The sequence below is a fragment of the Corvus brachyrhynchos genome, unplaced genomic scaffold, assembly GCF_000691975.1.
Source record: "Corvus brachyrhynchos isolate BGI_N302 unplaced genomic scaffold, ASM69197v1 scaffold395, whole genome shotgun sequence".
Classification (NCBI taxonomy): Eukaryota; Metazoa; Chordata; class Aves; order Passeriformes; family Corvidae; genus Corvus; species Corvus brachyrhynchos.
The window spans coordinates 609,516-626,476 of NW_008238340.1; the positions used below are offsets into that span (position 1 = coordinate 609,516).

At 41.6% G+C, this 16,961-nt stretch overlaps 1 protein-coding gene across 6 annotated transcripts in view; it reads left to right on the forward strand.

Annotated features, from left to right (window-relative positions):
* VPS13D (vacuolar protein sorting 13 homolog D) overlaps positions 1-16,961 on the forward strand; it is a 94,653-nt gene that overhangs the window by 69,734 nt on the left and 7,958 nt on the right. For all 6 annotated transcript variants that reach the window (XM_017735033.1, XM_017735035.1, XM_008634258.2 and 3 more), the window contains 2 exons: positions 788-920; positions 2,735-2,930. In XM_017735033.1, coding sequence (XP_017590522.1) covers positions 788-920; positions 2,735-2,930 — 329 coding nt within the window. The remainder of the gene's footprint in view (positions 1-787; positions 921-2,734; positions 2,931-16,961) is intronic.

Here is a 16,961-nt window from a genome sequence, read left to right on the forward strand (position 1 = left end):
GATGGAGCCTGCACAGAGGGAAAAGCGCCGGCGGCCGATAGAGGCCGGCACTGGGTCTCTGGTTCTGTTTGTTGTTGCTGCTGTTGTTACTTGCCTTGTTATACATGCTAGTAAAGAACTGTTATTCCTTTTCCCATATCTTTGCCTGAAAGCCCTGTAATTTCAAAGTTAGAATAATTTGGAGGAAAAGGGGGTCATATTTTCCATTCCAAGGGAGGTTCCCACCTTCCTTGGCAGACACCTGTCCTTTAAACCAGGACAACACTTCCCAGCACAGCTTGGAATCCTGTCAGGGATCTCCCCATGTCATGCTGTGAGTGTGGCCTGGCTCCCACTCCTTCTACAACACAGCCACTTCTACCCTGAGTTACTAAAAAGAATTTAATTCACTCTTAAAAATGTTTTAGTTTCATGACAGGCATATTTGCCTTGAAGCTTTGCACATATTTTTTCAGAGGAAAAGCTTTGTATCTAAATAGCATTCCTTTGAGGTTTTGAGGGGTCGCAGTTGGGTCATTGGCATTGCTTTTGGTACATCTTTCACAGACTTGGTTTGTTTTGGCTTGGCCACAGTAATTGGTGCACCTCCTTGTCACCACCGTTGTATGTGTTGATGTAGTTCTGAGCTTTCTCCATGGCAAAAGGATTGGACAGATTTCGTTATGTATCAAAATGATTTGTATAAATGTGCATTTCACAAGTAGGATTTAGGTATTTTCTGCAATGAATCTACTTAGGAGAAACAGCTTTTGTTCTTTTAATAACGGAAAAGGTTCTTCTCTTGCAGTTTGCTGGGACTTTGTCAGATGGTTTGGGAAAGACCATGGATAACAGACATCAGACGGAGCGGGAATACATCCGATATCATGCTGCAACCAGTGGAGAACACCTTGTAGCTGGAATCCATGGACTTGCACATGGTAATCCTTAGCTGTAATCTCAATTCATTTCTCTCTTAAAAGGGATGATCAGATTGCAAAGAACAGTGATTGTTACTGCTGCGTGTTTGCTGGAAGCCTGGGCAGTGGAGCTATCAGAGGCTTTATGCTTGAGTTTCAGTACTGGCAGGTCGGGGTGGGGGCATTTGTTTGGTTTTCAAGTCAACAGAAACTACATTTAATCAGGGCTTTTCACATGTAACTGGAAGTAAATTTTTTTTTGCAAATTAAAATGAAATTGCAAAGAAAATTCATCCAGAACATCCATTTCTTTGTAGAAGCATGAAATACACAGGTTTTTTTTGAGGGCCAGACATTAAAATAAAATGTTAGTATGGCTGGGTTGTAGCTTTCTTATGTTTGCTTTTAGTTCCAGAAACCTGAGTTTCCTTGGAATCAGTACATCAGTTTAAAGTTACATTTCACCAGTTGGGTTATTTCGTGGTTTTTTTCAGTGTACTAAGAACTAGAGGCATGGACTTGTATAAAAGGCAGTGGACTAGTTTTAATTTGGCCAGAACTTCACATCAATTTAGTTCATGATTTATCTGTTGAAGAACGTTAAATCAATACAAGCCAAGTTTAAATCAAATATTTATATTTTGCATCATCTTGACTCAGTTTGTTTAAATATTATTCTCACAGTGTAACTGTTGCAGCCTGTGCAAAGCTGATTTGGCTTTCAGTAAAAGAGGATCTTTTCTATGCTGAGAAAAGTCTTTTTGCTTTGCTTTGGTCATACAGAGACACTGTAGGTATGAAATGGATCATGAAAGGTTCCTCTCACACCAGTGTGCTGTACAGTCTGACATAAATTGGTAGAAACACGGGAAATCCAAAATATGTGAGTCTTTGCTGAAAAGTCCATTATGAAAGCACTTAACTGTGTTGTATTATCCAGTAATTAGTGTGGCTGTTCTAATCCTAAGTCTGTGGCATTTTTAAATGCTTCCCATTCCGTTTTTTGAAAAAAGAAAGGAACTGCTAATTACTACATTTCAACAGACAGGATTTAATCATAAACTATAGTTACTCAAGAGGAGAGATTTAAATACTTTGTGCTTTTTGAGTTTGGCTGTTGAGATTTGCGTGGTCTGTACTTGAGTTACAGACCTCAGAGGAGCCCTTGCCTGCTGGAAGCTGGGCAGGTGAGTGCTTGAGCCAGGGCACTAGAAACTATCTTTTAATCACGGAGATATGAAATCTCTAAAGTGTGTTCTCAGACAATGTGAACTGTTCCAAGTCTTTTGAAACTTCAGTAGGTGCTTGATTTCTCAGAGCACTGATGTTTGCAGGAAGGGAAATGTGCACAAAAATATCTGTTGGCAGCATCATAGTTAAAGTCATTGAAACTGACTTTAAAGACACTTAAAGTGCCAGTTTAAAATAATTGACTTCGTCCAGTGGAGAAATGCATTCTACTGTTTTCTGTCTCAAGTTGTACCAGCTTTCGCGGTGATAGAATTTAGTCACATCCTAAGTAACCAGTTAACCTGTGCAATGGATGAGGACTCTTGGTAAGTGCTGCTGGAAGTGAACCAGTATAGAAATATTTTTAAATACATATATTTAGTGATGAATTAAATATTTTTCTGTGGGATATTATTGTCTGTACATATGCATGTGTATACTACATACAAAGTAAAGTTACTGGTTAATGTAATTAAGTTTGAAACAGTGTGTATTAAATTAAATGCACAATAAACTCTGTAGGCAGAGAGCCGTCAGGTGGATGAGGTTCTGTACATTCTAGAGCCAATAATTCTGGACTTCTCCGCTGCTCTTGTCTTTGCCAGGTATCATTGGAGGATTGACAAGTGTCATAACGTCGACAGTGGAAGGTGTGAAAACAGAAGGAGGGGTCAGTGGTTTCATATCCGGCCTGGGGAAGGGGCTGGTGGGCACTGTCACCAAACCTGTGGCAGGAGCGCTGGATTTCGCGTCGGAAACCGCACAGGCAGTGAGGGACACTGCGACCCTGAGCGGCCCCAGGTCAGCCACCAGTTGAGATTTCTAGTGAATAATACTATAAAACTGTGTATCAGTGCCTGCTGCAACTTCTGAACCGATTGTCTTTCTGCAAGCAAAGCAACAATAATCAAGGTTAACATAAGCTGTTATCAGCCCATTTAATTCCATTTGCTTTTTGTTTGATAGATGGCATTTGTTGATACTCTAACAAGAGTGAAATTTGCCCGAAAAATCTGCAACATAAAACAGGAATTATTAAGCTACAGCATTAGATAAAGCAAAGGTTTTAGAAAGGCTGTATGGTAGTAAGGTTAAACTTCTACCACTAAATCCTCACACAGAGTTGAAATGAAGGAGTTCTCCTTGCTCTACCTCCAGTTTTCATTTCACCGTAGAAAAACAGCTCTTGAAAGGTTTGAAGAGTTCTGTCATCAATATAGTGTCACTATTTTCTAATTTTCATTTCGTGCAAAATTCTCAGTTATGAAAGGGAGTGGCTGTGTGCCCTTATGTGCATGTGACCATCCTCCTCTGTGTGAGGGATCAGCACGTCAGGACAGATGCTTTGGCTTCTTCCTGTGCTCAGTTACTGGTGTAATGTGGCCTCAGCAAAGTAATGATGGTTTTGCTTAAAATAAATAAATGTTCATTAGCACTGACTGTGAGTGTGGCAGAGGGAAAGGGCCAAGTTCTGAAAGGGCTGCTCTGAGAGAAGAGTTTTTGTGCTCTTTGTGGCCAAAAGTTTGCTTTGTATTACTATGCCAAGAAGTCCTGTTCTATGTACACTAGACCCGTCTGCTGAAGAAGTGAAAGAAAACCCTAAGCAGGTTTTATTGTCAGAAAGCTTGGTGAAAAATGTCTGAAAAATGCTGGGTTTTCTGCTTGTTTTGTCTTCCCATTTGGCTTTTCCATTTCCTGTGTTTTATTATGCCGCTCTTGGATTCTGAAGGGTCTACATCAGGGTTTCAGTAAAAAATAAGTTTAAGTGTGAGTGAGTTGAAGGAAGCCTGAAGAATGACCTTAGGTGGGCTTTGTTCTGAAAATGGAAGTTTGTACATGTGTGTATTACATATTTGGGACTTACCCTGATTTGTAAAACCAAGAGGTCAAGGATTGAAATTTGGTAAGTATATTTGCATGCACAAAATTAAATGAGAACTCTCAGTGCATCCCTGAGAAAACGCATCCAGTGTTTCGCTTGTACGTGTCTTAATTTTGTGACTGTACAGGTTGACTGATTTATGTAAAGGTGGGGAGAAGCACACCTGGCTGTGCTGTTAGCTGGATTTCTGGTTGAGCTGTGTGTCTATTGTAATTTGTTTCAAGATAAAAATACTCTTAAAATTCTTGTTTTGACACGCTTCTGTGAGATACAGCCTGTATGCAGTAGGTGTTACCAACAGTTGCCAAACTGGACACCAGCCAGGAGAGAGAGGGCAAGAGGGTCTCCAGCCAGCCTGATCTTGGGCTTGTATTTCCTTTGGGAAATATTTCTCTTTGCCTTGCTAACTGTCAGTTCAGAGAAGAGGTTAAGACAGATGAGCTGAACCATGTTTTTGCTTCCACTAGATATTGAAATCCTTTTGTCATGCATGAGCACTGTAAAATGATCTTATTTTATCTTATTTTTTACTGATTTTATTTTATTTTATTTTATTTTATTTTATCTACACACAGTTGAGTTTCTGACCCAACAACCTTTTACAAGAGGAAAGGAAAAAAAAAAAAAGGGAAAAAAGCCCCGACCTTTCTCAAGGTTACTCAGTTACTACAGTTCTCCAGTCTACAAAAGTCCGATCAAAACTTTTTTTAGCTAAACAAATGTACTTGAGAACATGTAGGTAGTGTAAGGAGTGGGGTGGGACCAAAATGCCACCTCCATCTGTAAGCAACCTTGCACTCATGTTTTGTTTGGTGTGTGGGTTTTATGTACTTATATAATGAAGGAGCCAAATTGTTCTTTTAGGGGTTTAAAAAGCCCCACACAACAAAGGGTTTGTCTGTTTTCTGGGCTGCCGTGTACCACTATCCCCCTGCCGCGTTTGTAACTGCTCAAGTATGTGTGGTTTGGAATCAGAGGAGAATAACGTTCCAAGCCCGAGCTGCTGGCTCCGGTTGGAGTGTGCTGGGCTGTGTTGGCTCTTCCAAGCTCGGCACACAAGAGCAGCCTTCCCTGATGGATGTGACTGAATGTGCATGGGAGGAGCTGGTCTCCAGTGTAGTTTTGCACACCTGAAGACTGAGTTCATAAGCGTGACAAGAGCTGTGTGACCTTACCCTGTGCACGCTCCTGGTGCTGCTGCAAAGCTGACTCAGCCAGTTAATTGCAGTTGCATTTAAATAGCAGGATATGTAACTGTAAATTACAGGCCCATTGCAATTCTCTAATTACATGGTTGAATTTTAAAAAAAGCTCTGAATTTCAGCTGCTTGACTTTAACCATTGGATCAGATTTGAGTGGGATGAAGAATTTTAATTGAGGTTGTTGGCTTTCCTAAAAGACATAGTTTAATTCCAGCAAAGTTCGTGAATGCAATCAACAGTCTGCAGCATGTGTTCCTGTGATCAGGCTACATGGATATGAGTCTTTTTTGTCTTGAAATGTGTTGATTTGTGTTGGAACTCCTGCAGCTGGCACACGCCATGTGTTGGGAACAGGGAGCCAGATCAGCATGGCTGAGGCGCAGGTGATGGGTTTAGACCTTAAGGGGGTAGTTTCAAAGGTGATTGGTTTAAAGTGCAAGAAAATATTTTTAAATCTGACTTTAGACTGGACTTTTTAAAGGCTAATCTTACAAACTTACTATCTAATCGTAAAGCTGCCCTACTACTTCTAAATTTAATGCAGAAGAGAGCATAAAGCAGTTGGTGAAAGTGCAGTATACCTCTAATTTATAAACAGTTAATGTCTATGATTTGATACCTTTATTGAGTGGGTTTTATGTGTTCCAAGTACTCCAGTGTTACATACAACAGTTCTGATTATTTCCATATTTTTCATATACTGCCAAAAGTCTTTAAAGCCCAGTTCAAAACAGGAAAGCTGTTATGTCTCTGGATATGCTTGGAGAGCTCTCGCTTAGAAACATGTTTTACATCCTGGTACAGCACGAGTAAAGAACGTTTATATTTAGATGTGTGTCTAACCTAAGAATTAGTACAGGAAACTCTCTTTATGGCTTTTTTTCAGGCTTCTGCCAGGTCAGTGCAAGTTTAAGATTATTCTTGGACTGTTGCTGCAAGGGTTTGTGTTCTTTTTTGAGTCACAATGTGAAAATTAGAAGTAAGGAGATAACTCCATGACCTCCTCAATTCTGATGAATTCTGTCCATGAAGTAGACTGTTATTAGTAAAGAAAGTTTGAGATTGGAAAGCCATTAATGGTCACAGAAGATTGTTATGTAAATATTTTATTCTTTTAAATGTACTTCATGTGGAAAGCAGCAGCCTGTGCTAGTTGTTCCTTTGCTCATCACTTGGAGTTGTGCAATGAGGTTGCAAAGTCTGACACAATGTCAAAAGAAGGTGATTTAATTTGATTTTTTTTGCCTTTTTGCATGCATCTCTCTGTTAGCTGTGATTTGCCTTGTGAGGTCAAAAGTAGTGTGGTTGAGAGCATGAGTATCAGTGACACCAAGGAGAAGTAGGAAATACGTACATAATTGTATGGAGACCAACTCAGCCAATATATTGCCACGAGGTTCTCAGGTTTTACAGTATATATTGCTTGAACCTTTACACTTCTGTATGTGCCTCAGATTTGGTCCTGACCTTGGACTTGATCTAGCTCTGACTTTACAACTCTTTACAATAATGTCAGTCATGTATGGGCCATGATTCTGGTCAAGGGGATGTTATTCTCCTGGTAAGCCCTTCCTGAGATTTTCCTAGAAGCCAGAGAAAAAAATGTATTTATCAGTCTAATCAATTAATTACTTCAGCAGTGTGATTTCCTTCACATCCTATTTTCTTTCTCCCAGTGGGATAACAGGTCTTCATGATAATCTGTTTTCTTTGAGCAGATTTGTCCTTGTTGCACAGCTGTAGTCATGGGCTTTTCCTCAGTGTCAGCTCAGCCTCCCATGCTCAGTTACTGTCCAACTGGATTTTGTGGTTTACATTCTTCTGTCATTAGCTGATATGCAGATTGTTCCCCTGCTTTTGTGGAGATGCTTTGAAATTCCCCATCTGCAGGTTCCCATCAGTGTGGTGTGAAAAGGGCCCGTCATTCCTCTGCTCTGGGACAAGCTGTGCTCTGCAAGCCACCCAGAATTGTCTTGGTTTTACTGCCATATCCCATTGCAAACTGATGCCCATTTTTCTGCTTGCTGTTTTGCCCCAAGAGGTTTTCTTTATGTTTTGTTTGATTTTACTGCTTTGCAGGTATCTTCTTGTCATTTCACATTTGTGTTCTGGGTTATTTTTCCCCAGAAATGCAATGTTGTAGGTTGAACCCCATTTAATTTCCTGTCATATTTCTGACCTCTTCAGGTCCTTCAGTACTTCAGTGTCCTCCCTGGGGTTTTAAGTGCTTCTTAATTTGTCCTCCAAATGTAGTTTTATATCACTAGATCCTTGCAGTTAAGCAAACCTGGGTTTGTGTCTACACATTTAGCAGCACCTCAGTAGATGCTTCTTTTTCTGTGACCAGTCTCACCTGCTCAGTATTCTTCTGTTAAGTTTTATTTTATCACTGGTAGCTTTCTGTAGTTCATTTGGAGATACTGGCACTGTTCTTGAAGTGTCTGCTCTTGTTTGTTGCATAAGTAAATGTGGATTTCCTTGTCGGAGAAGCAGTTCCCCAAATGCAGCCCTGTTTCTTTTCAGTGTGGCTGATTTAATCTCAAAACCTTAATTTCTTTCTGAAAATGCACCTCAGCTAATTTAGTTTCTAAACTAGAAAGATGCAGTAATCCATCATCTAAGACTTAAAATGATTTCTAAATAAATGAAGCTGCCTTTAGAATGAACAGAAAGTGGTTCTCTGTTCCTTTTTCTATTCAAGGAGTGCTTCTTTCATAAGACACTTCTGGCTTCTAGTTGGTTCTCTTTTCTATAGCTCTCTGTAAGAATGTGTTAGTTTTTTTTCTTGTTTCTACTCAGATCTCATTTTGCACAAGTCTTATGCTGTGCATCAAGAAACTAGTAGCGCTTTTTGTCAGTCAAGTAGTGATTATGTTTGCCTGGGAGTGGAATCTGTCAAGATTGCTTTGCATGCTCACTCTTCCTAAGGGGAAAATCAACTTCCCCTTAAAGCTTTTTGGAAGGAATTCAAGCAGCTGAGGCTTGTGATGACTGTTCTGGAGTGCCCAAAGTTAGGAGAACTGAGGATGGGGTGCGATGCCACCCCACATTTCCCTGCACTTCGGAAGCTCAACGTACTCATACAGTGGCTAATAAAACTTAGTATTTGAAGAAATAAAAATAAAATTTTCAAAGTTTTTTTCAAAATTTTTCAAAATTTTCTAAAAAAATTATAGAAATAAAGGAAAGTGAAGTCAAGCCTGAGTACCTCTGTGTGAGAATGAAATACAGGGAGGCAGCTTTTCTTTCCTTTTTTTTGTGTCCTCCACCAGCACTGACAGGCTGGGCATCTCACAGTTTGTTCCCTTTGCCCTCCCTCCTGGAACAAAGAGCTGAAGGATAATTTCTTGGGACTTACAGGCTCTGTTCTTCACAATAAAACAGGATTTGCTATGCATGGCTGAAGAAATGATGCATGTAGTTAGTTTTCATTGGGTTTCTTTTGTAATCCACAGGATACAGTAAAAGAAAGATGAAGTTTTAAAACATTGAGTTTGCTTAATCATATTTTATTACGCAGTCTGTAATCCTAGAGCCTCATGTATAAAAGTGTCACAGTTTCTAGAACAATACACTGTCCATTGTTTGTGCGCAGTAAAAGTCAGATGGTTTGGAGAACCCAAACTGCACTGACACATCCCTCTCCCTTTCCTTTTTAGAGGGTTGAGTGGGATTGGTGCCCAAACTCTTAACACATTTTTGTGCATTACTGCAAATACCCACTGTATGTCTGAATAATGTTTCCAGGAGGCTGTTCCTGGGGATCAGCACTACTAAATACCATTTATGTTTGGAACACTCAGTTGTCATTGTTCTCTTTTCTGAACTTGACTCAGTTTAACTATTTGGAAGGAAGTAAAACTCATGGTGTTTGAACCTAGAGAAGCAACATAACCCTACATTAATATTATATAGATGTGGTTCCTTTCATATCTGCCTATAGGAGTATTTTTATGTAATAGGAGGTTTTTGGAAAAAAATAAGCAATTATGGGCTTGCATTGGGCAATGTTTAATCATACAGGTCTCACACTTTACATATGTTACCTTGATTAGTCTCTGGGGCTTACGAGCTAGACTTAGAGTAGCAGCATCTGAGACAGGAAAACCCCCAAACAGCCCTGTTATCTGTTTGTAAAAAGACACTTTTTCAAGCTCAAGGGTTTAAGTTGCTGAGGCTGTTCAGCTCCCTCGCGTTGTACCTCTGGCGTTACATGCACCCTACATTTAAGAAAGAAGCTGTAGATGGTTCCAACAAATTCCAACAAGGAGAGCTAAATCTTTAGTTAAGACTTGTGTAACTTTTACTGTTTAAGCCTTTTTGCTTTACCTTCAGAAAATGTATTAAACTGAACAAAAACCTGGCTTAAGAAAACTGTGCAGGCACTGGGTTCTCCAGTGGTGACATGTCCGTTGGCATTAAACAGGGAGGCTTTGTGAGAGACTGGCTGTCATTCTAAATCCCAGCATCTATTCTGTGAGTAAGAAGGATTTCCCACTAGAACATTAGTGTTTAACTTGATATTTGAGGGCAGAAAGATACCCTGGATGCTTTCAGACTCTGCTCAAGGGACAGAGGCACCGGAAGGGAATGTTGCAAGGGGAGGACAGATCATGAAAATGGAAAACATTGAAGTGAGCAATGCTGAGGAGTTACCCAAGCATAAAATGTTAAATCGTCTTTTTCTTTAGATGTCCATTCATTAATAGCAATAAATAATTTCAAAAGGATGAATGAATGCAGAGTTCTTACTGTGGTGGCCTCCACACCCTCCAGATATGTTACAAGTAAGGGCAGGGGCCTTTCCATCCCTGGTGAAAGGTGCTGCATGCAGTGAGCCATGTCCAGCTCCTGTTAGACTTAAACCGTTGCCTGGGCTGGGTTGAATGCAGAAATCTGGGTTCAGATTCAGCTTGATGTTACTGTATGCAGTAACTGGTCTGGAAAAGGTGCACATTAGCGAGGGAAATGCATTGCTTGGTGTTAGTCTCGTCAGGTAGGAAAGGAGAGCTGGCTGAAAACAGACATCATGGGTACAGAACTTGCTCCCTTTCCAGTGCAACACTTCTGGAGGCCATGGGAAAGTTTCTTAGGACACACAGACATTTGCAGTAGGTGACTAATGTCTTCCAGTTCAGTTAAATCCAAGACACTCTAACGTTGGTCCGGTGTAGTCCATCAGAAATAGAAGCAATTATGAACTTCCTTCTGAAAAGAGCAGATAAATCCTTTGTTGGATACTTGAACTTCACATGACATGAAATATTTGCTTCACAAAGTGGAATTCTTATTCTGTGTGCCCACTTCACAGTATTTAGCTGTTAACTCAAAGGAATGCAGCTAGACAGGGAAAAAGTTTTATGTCTTCTGGAAATACTTGTATTTCTAGAGCCTGCATGTTCTAATTATCTTCTATTTCATCCAAAGCTTTAGGACGCAAAGACCAAAAAGTAAAAGAAACACTTCTTCCTGTTTTGCATGTTTCCTGTTTTCAGGCATTCATGTGATTTTTTTAGATCACAGCATCTCTGCTAAAGGATGCTGCTGTTTCATGTATTCTGTGTAACACTTGCCTTGGGTGGAAACAATTCCAGAGAGCTGCAGATTTAATTAGTCTGCATTGCTGCCTCCTAGAATAGAATTGGAGAGTCTTTGGAAAAGAAAAAAAAATTATATTCATGCATGACCATCTGCAGAACCTACTAAAAAGTCATCGAAGACTGGGCCGTAAAGAGTTCGCAGTTCCAATTCACAAATCTGCCTGCTCAGAACGAGGTGGGATAAGTAGGGAGCGTCTGCCCACCAGGAAAGAACAAAGGCTTATTCAAGCCAGCCATATCTGCTGGAATGTACTGGGACAGCCCATCAGGCTGTGGCCAGTGTCGGGCTTGGGCTCTGGCACTGAGAAACATCTCATACATTCTGTGAGTTTTCATAATCTCTTCTAGCCCTTTTTCTAGGATTTTCAGTTCATAAAAATAGCAGGAAAGATGAAACAGGTGTAGTGCAATAGGAGTGTAGGGTTTGTTTATGTTCTTATTTCTAAGGCACAAGTGACAGGAGCTGCTCACCAGTGCAGTGACTGTGTGACCTGCTGGACAGAGACAGCTGTGCTGGGACCACAGGGGTGAAGTCTGGTACAGCAGGTCTGGAGTGGCTTCTTGGGAATGTCTTAATAATGATGAAGGTAAGGGTGGATATTTTTTGAATATCCATGCTGAAGAATGAGTCCACAGGCACCTTCTATTCTTACACAACACTGAGAGTCCTTGGGGTTTCCCATGTATGTATTTGCTTCTCTTGTGTGGATTTGGAATTGAGTCTTTCCATTTGCCTTTGCTCCTGGTGCTTTTGCTTTGAGATCACACTCAAGGTTTCTTACATCCTTAGTTTGTGATCTTGCCCTGGTTTCAGCTAGTATAGAGCTAATTTCTTCTCCGTAGGTGTTACAGTGCTGTCTTTTGGATTTGGAATGAGAATGGTGTCAGGAGTGGGATCAAGAAGTGCCCTTTATTTATGACAGGAACAAAGCTTTGAGTAGAGAGTGTCTGAGCTTACCCAGAGGTGCATTTTTTTCATCCTCAGACCAAGTATAAAGATGTAAGAAATGCCCATTTTAGACAAAATGAAAATCTTCTCTCTGTACTGTATTTCCAGTCATTTTTGTGTCTTATTAGAATTCCGTGCTACATCGTAAATACCGGGTTCTCTGAGGTTATTCCATGTGTTTAAAGTGGTGGAAATAGTAAACTGTGTGGCTGTGTGCACTGATGGGTTTTATTTTCAAACAAAGAGATACAGCATTGCTTTTAAACTAATACCACTTCTAAGCAGTGTTTTAAGCCAGCTTAGTCGAGGTTCATCTTTATGTAGCAATTGCAGGCTTGCCTGAAAGCAGGAGAGCTCGAGGTGCTGCTCAGGTGCAGCCGGGCTGTTTACCTGTTACTAGAGAGGCTTTCCCCTTTGTCATTAACTTGAGGTTTTGTGTTCACTCCCAGGCCTGAGCGGTAGATGGGAGCCCAGGGCCTGCTGGGATGGGGTTTTACACTTGTGCTGTCCTTTTGCCCTTCCCCTGAACTCTTTTCATTTCAGTCATGAGCAAACAGTCAGTGCCTGAACTAACAACCCCGCAATCCTCCAAAGCACGCTCCTTACAGTACCAAACAAAGGGAGGCCCGCGTGGGCCGGCCCAGGCCAAGGAATGCAGCTTCGGGGTTCTGCTCCATAAATTTAACCAGCACGACAAAAAGGAGATAATATGAGCCTTCGTGATGATCTGAAAGGGGGAGGTTTGTGTCCCATTGATTGCGGTCTGGCCCAGCGCCAGCCCCGAGCCTGACCGACAGTTGAACCATATCGTTAAGGCGTGTAATACAGCTCGAGTCTTCTTCAGCAGCCAATGAGTACATATCCAGAGGGCAAAAGTTTATAAAGAGTCGAGGCTGTCCTGTTTAACCCTCTCACACTGCCTGTAATATACACTGCTGCCATTCACAAATAGGCACTTTGCTATTAAAATGTAAACCTTCGACTTTCTGTACTTGAAAAACATACATGTGTGTCTGATTTCTAATGTGCAGCAGATTTATAAAGTGATTGCGGAAAAATATGTAAGACTGATCTTTTTTTTTAACCAAAAAAAAAAATCCAACCCACTTTTTTTTCAGCACTGCTTCATCCATAGTTACTTTTTTGTTCAGATACGTCTTCTGGGTTGTTCTGCAAACTGTTTCATACAGATGGAGCTATTTATTGCCTTGATGTCACCTCATTTAGCACGTGGCTGGTATTTTTATAGATAATTTTTTCACCTAATGTTGCTGTTAACATGTGGAATGCTCTTTATCAGTTTTGTAAGTACAGCCAGTTGATCTGAATTGTTCTTGCAACTGTGAACTTTAAAAATCAAACAAACCTCATGAGTAGCTTTTTGTTGGGTGAGGTTTGTGCTGGAGCACTTTGCTGTACCTGTTGCAGCCCCAGTTGTAGTAACTGAGAAGTTTAAAAGGAGGGTTGGAAAGAGAAGAAACATCCAGTCGTTAGAGTTGATTGACACAGTCCTTCATGCACAGCCAGAGTCACTGTCCTGGTGCTGGGCAGGACCCCTGGTTTTTTTTTTTTTCCCCAAAGCAGATTTGCTTTCCCAGAAAGGCAGGAATACAACATGGAAGCATTTCTGTTAGATTGAAGTATTTTATACTCAAAGTAAAGTCACTGTGTTTGCATTTGCTACAACTGGGTATTGCTTGACCAGCAATGATGGGACCATTATAAACGTGACTCCCTGTCCCTGACAGTGTCTAATGCCAGGTTGGACAGGGCTTGGAGCAACCTGGGATAGGAGAAGGTGTCCCTGCCCATGGCAGGGGGTAGAACGGGATGAGCTTTAAGGCCCCTTCCAGCCCAAACCAATCTGGAATTCCATGGGCACAGGCATAAGAGCAATGCTCCATCTGCTATGGGCCCTGCCTGGCAGCAGACAGTATTTAATATTTTAAACCCACAGTACCCTGAGGCTGAGCAGTGTTATGGCCCTGGGCACTTTGGTTTCACTAAGGCATGTTCAGCTTCTGTTCTCAGACAGGTGTTTGCAGGAAATTCCTGCTAAGAACTATCTTTTACATCAAGTCAGAAGGCGAATGGGAGCATTTTTCAACACATTGGTTAGACAAGAAACTTTTTAAGATGACAGCTGCAGATATCCCTGTAATGAGTACAGTAAAAGTCAAGGAGAAACTGGAAACTAGGATGGCAGTGTTACGTTTTGTCAACTTCTTAAGCTTGATGTTGCCAAAGTGCTTGAGAAAATGCGGGTTTTGCTGCACAACTGTGACAGGCAGAGGTGGGGCAAGTGCCAGAGGTTGATACCCTGGGTGCAGCTGGTGTCAGTGCTTTGTCTACAGTGCAAGCTCAAACACCTTGTCCAAATGCTGGATTTGTAATATGTCATAATTAAGTTGTGTCTTAATTAATCTCTTCTCAATTCCTTTTGAACTTGGAGCCTGGTGAGGTTGTAAACCCAAGGAATAATTCTCAATTTTGTTTTGATCTGGTGTACAAAAGAAAAGGGAGGGGGGAGAAAAGCTCTATCTCAAGAAACTGGCAGGAACAACCTCCATGATAAACAGTTGTTCCTTGAGCATGCTGTACTCTCCTAAAGGCATGTCGGGTCAGCTAAAGGTCTGCAGCATCTGAGCTGGGAGATCCCTCCAAAGAGGAGGGATTTGACTGTAAGTGGGAGGTTTTAACCCTAGGCACCATTTATTTGCATGTTTCTGCCTGAAACTAGCATTTTGGGAACATGTTTAACAAGCACAATATATTCCATGCATTTGCTGGAATAAACGGTGCATATGAGCTTCCTCAGATCTGCAGTCAGCAGGGAGCTGTCTGGCTCATGATTTTACACATTCTTGCATCTAACTGAGACATTCTGATGCCAAATCCAGCACTCAACTGACTCCACCGTGTGTGCACTTCAACACACCTTAACAGCATCTGCGTTGGAACCAGCAAATAAATCCCATGGCTGTGCCAGATCTCGGATCAGGCAGTGACCTGCCTGTTGGGAACTGCACCCCAAGGTCCGGCACAGGGTGCACTGACCCCTTGAAACAGAGCACCAGTAGAATCACCAGGGAACAGGGAATCTAGATTGCCACGTTTGCCTGAAGTTAGGCCCAAGGCATTAAATTTCTCAGATGCTGAGAGCTGGCACATCAAAATTGTGCTATCTCTCCCCTTCTGCTCAGTAAATTCAGGGAATATTCTTGCTCATCACATGGGTTCAGCACATGAAACAAAGTTAAGTGCATCAGTGAGGAAAGAATTGTGGAAATAGTGGATCTTTAGTGCTGTGCAGAGGTGTGATGTGCACTACAGACCCCATCACAAGTGGCACATGTTTGTTTTCGTTTGTTATCCATGTGTTCCCAAGCTATGGCTGCAGCACTGAGAATTTGTCACTGTGATGGCTGAGTTTTCAACTCAATTTTTAAGGGCATACATTGTTCAGCATTTAATTGGTTCTGGCACTCCCAAGTGTTTTTTGCACAGTGTCCTCCCATCATGTCTGTGGCACAACCACCATCCTCATTCTGCATTTCATGGAAATCATGTGCGTGGGATGGTGATCCTCATGGAAGGCTGCAGGTGCAAGTCAGTCTGAAACTCAAGCAAGTGGATCAGGTATTTTAATTGTGTATTTTATGGTAGAAGATAAAGGTTATTCCTCCCTTAACTTATCAGATCATGTCACTTTTAATGTCTGAAATGCACTGAAGCCTCCTCAGACAAAGCACTCCCTGTATTTAGGAAGCAGACTTTTTCCAGAGCCAGTAATAGTTTCATTTTATTTTTTCTTGAAAATGCCAGCAGCTTTTGAATTGTGTCTTACATTACCTGCCATTTTCCTTTGTTTGAATTAAGGTTGTTTTATAATTATTTCAAGGGGATAAAAATCATTCCCAGGCTGAAAGTCAGTATGCCAAGCTACAGCCCAGAGCAGGCTTTAAACCTGAAAAAAAAATGAGTTTACAATGGAAACACTGAATTTTAGCTGTACCAGAACCAGCAAGTTACTGCTTAAGTGGGCTGGAATAATGAGGTGGTGACAGTTGCTGAAGTTTTGGCAGCAAGAACTGGGTGTGGCTGAAGAAACTGATTCCTTGAGAGTTTTGGGGGTAGCTCTGGGGCTGAAGGATCCCTTGGGAGGGAGCCCATGACCAGGAGCACCCCAAGGTGTGGCCATGGGGCTTGGCTGGCAGGCAGATGCTGCAGCAGGTCCAGTCTGTGAGGAGCCTGGTCCATTAAATACTGGTTCCAGGTGCCAGAATTCCATCTCCTTGCACTTAGAGCTGTTGTTTGTGCAAGACTTGGGGTGTCCATGCTCAGGTTGGGTTTTTGAACAGATCTGTGGTTGCCAGTGCTGTTCTCTTATCTAGATGAGAAATGCCCCAGATACAGATTTTAAATGAAATCCAGTGATTACTGTGTTGGTCATGGGGTTTTGTCCGTGTTGGTTTTTCTCAGAAGTCGCTACATTTCCTAAAGTTGTATTATTATGAATAATTATTCTGGGTGTGATACTCAGGAAACAGAAAGATGTAAATTTGTAAATAATTTCTAAATCATTTTAGAAGAGGGGTGGTTTCTTTTAATGGATCAATGTCTTTTGATATTCAGTGTTTTTGTCAAGGTACTCAGGATACACTTCAGGGAAATTTCTGAGGTCCAAGAGGCCCTCAAAGATGAGCAACAGTTGTTGTTCTCAAAGCCACTGTGTGTTTATGCACCTCTGCAGGAATCACATCTACAGACCTGATGGTGGGAACCTGATGGGGTAGGTACCTGATAGGGGCGAACATGGAGTGAAGGAACAAGGACAGGTGATTCTGGAAAATGTGGTGTTTCTTGGAGAGTTTTCTCAACCTAAGTTGGTCAGTAATTATCCCCACTAATACCTGACCGCTTTCTTCATCAGGTTGGTGATGTGTTTGATTACAAAACTTCTGGCTTAAAACTGGCCAGCTGAATCCCAAGGATTCTGTGAACTGCTCAGCAAATGCCAGCCAACCAGTCAATGCCAGGCACTGGTTCCAGTGAGCAGAGTCAGCTGGGGTGAGAGCTCCGGTGCTCAGCTTGGAGCAGGACAGGGCTGCAGTGTTCATCTCAACCTCCCAACACCCTCTCCCAGCCCTTTGTGCCTCCATCCAGCAGCACCATTCCCTGCTGTGCCGGGCAGACGT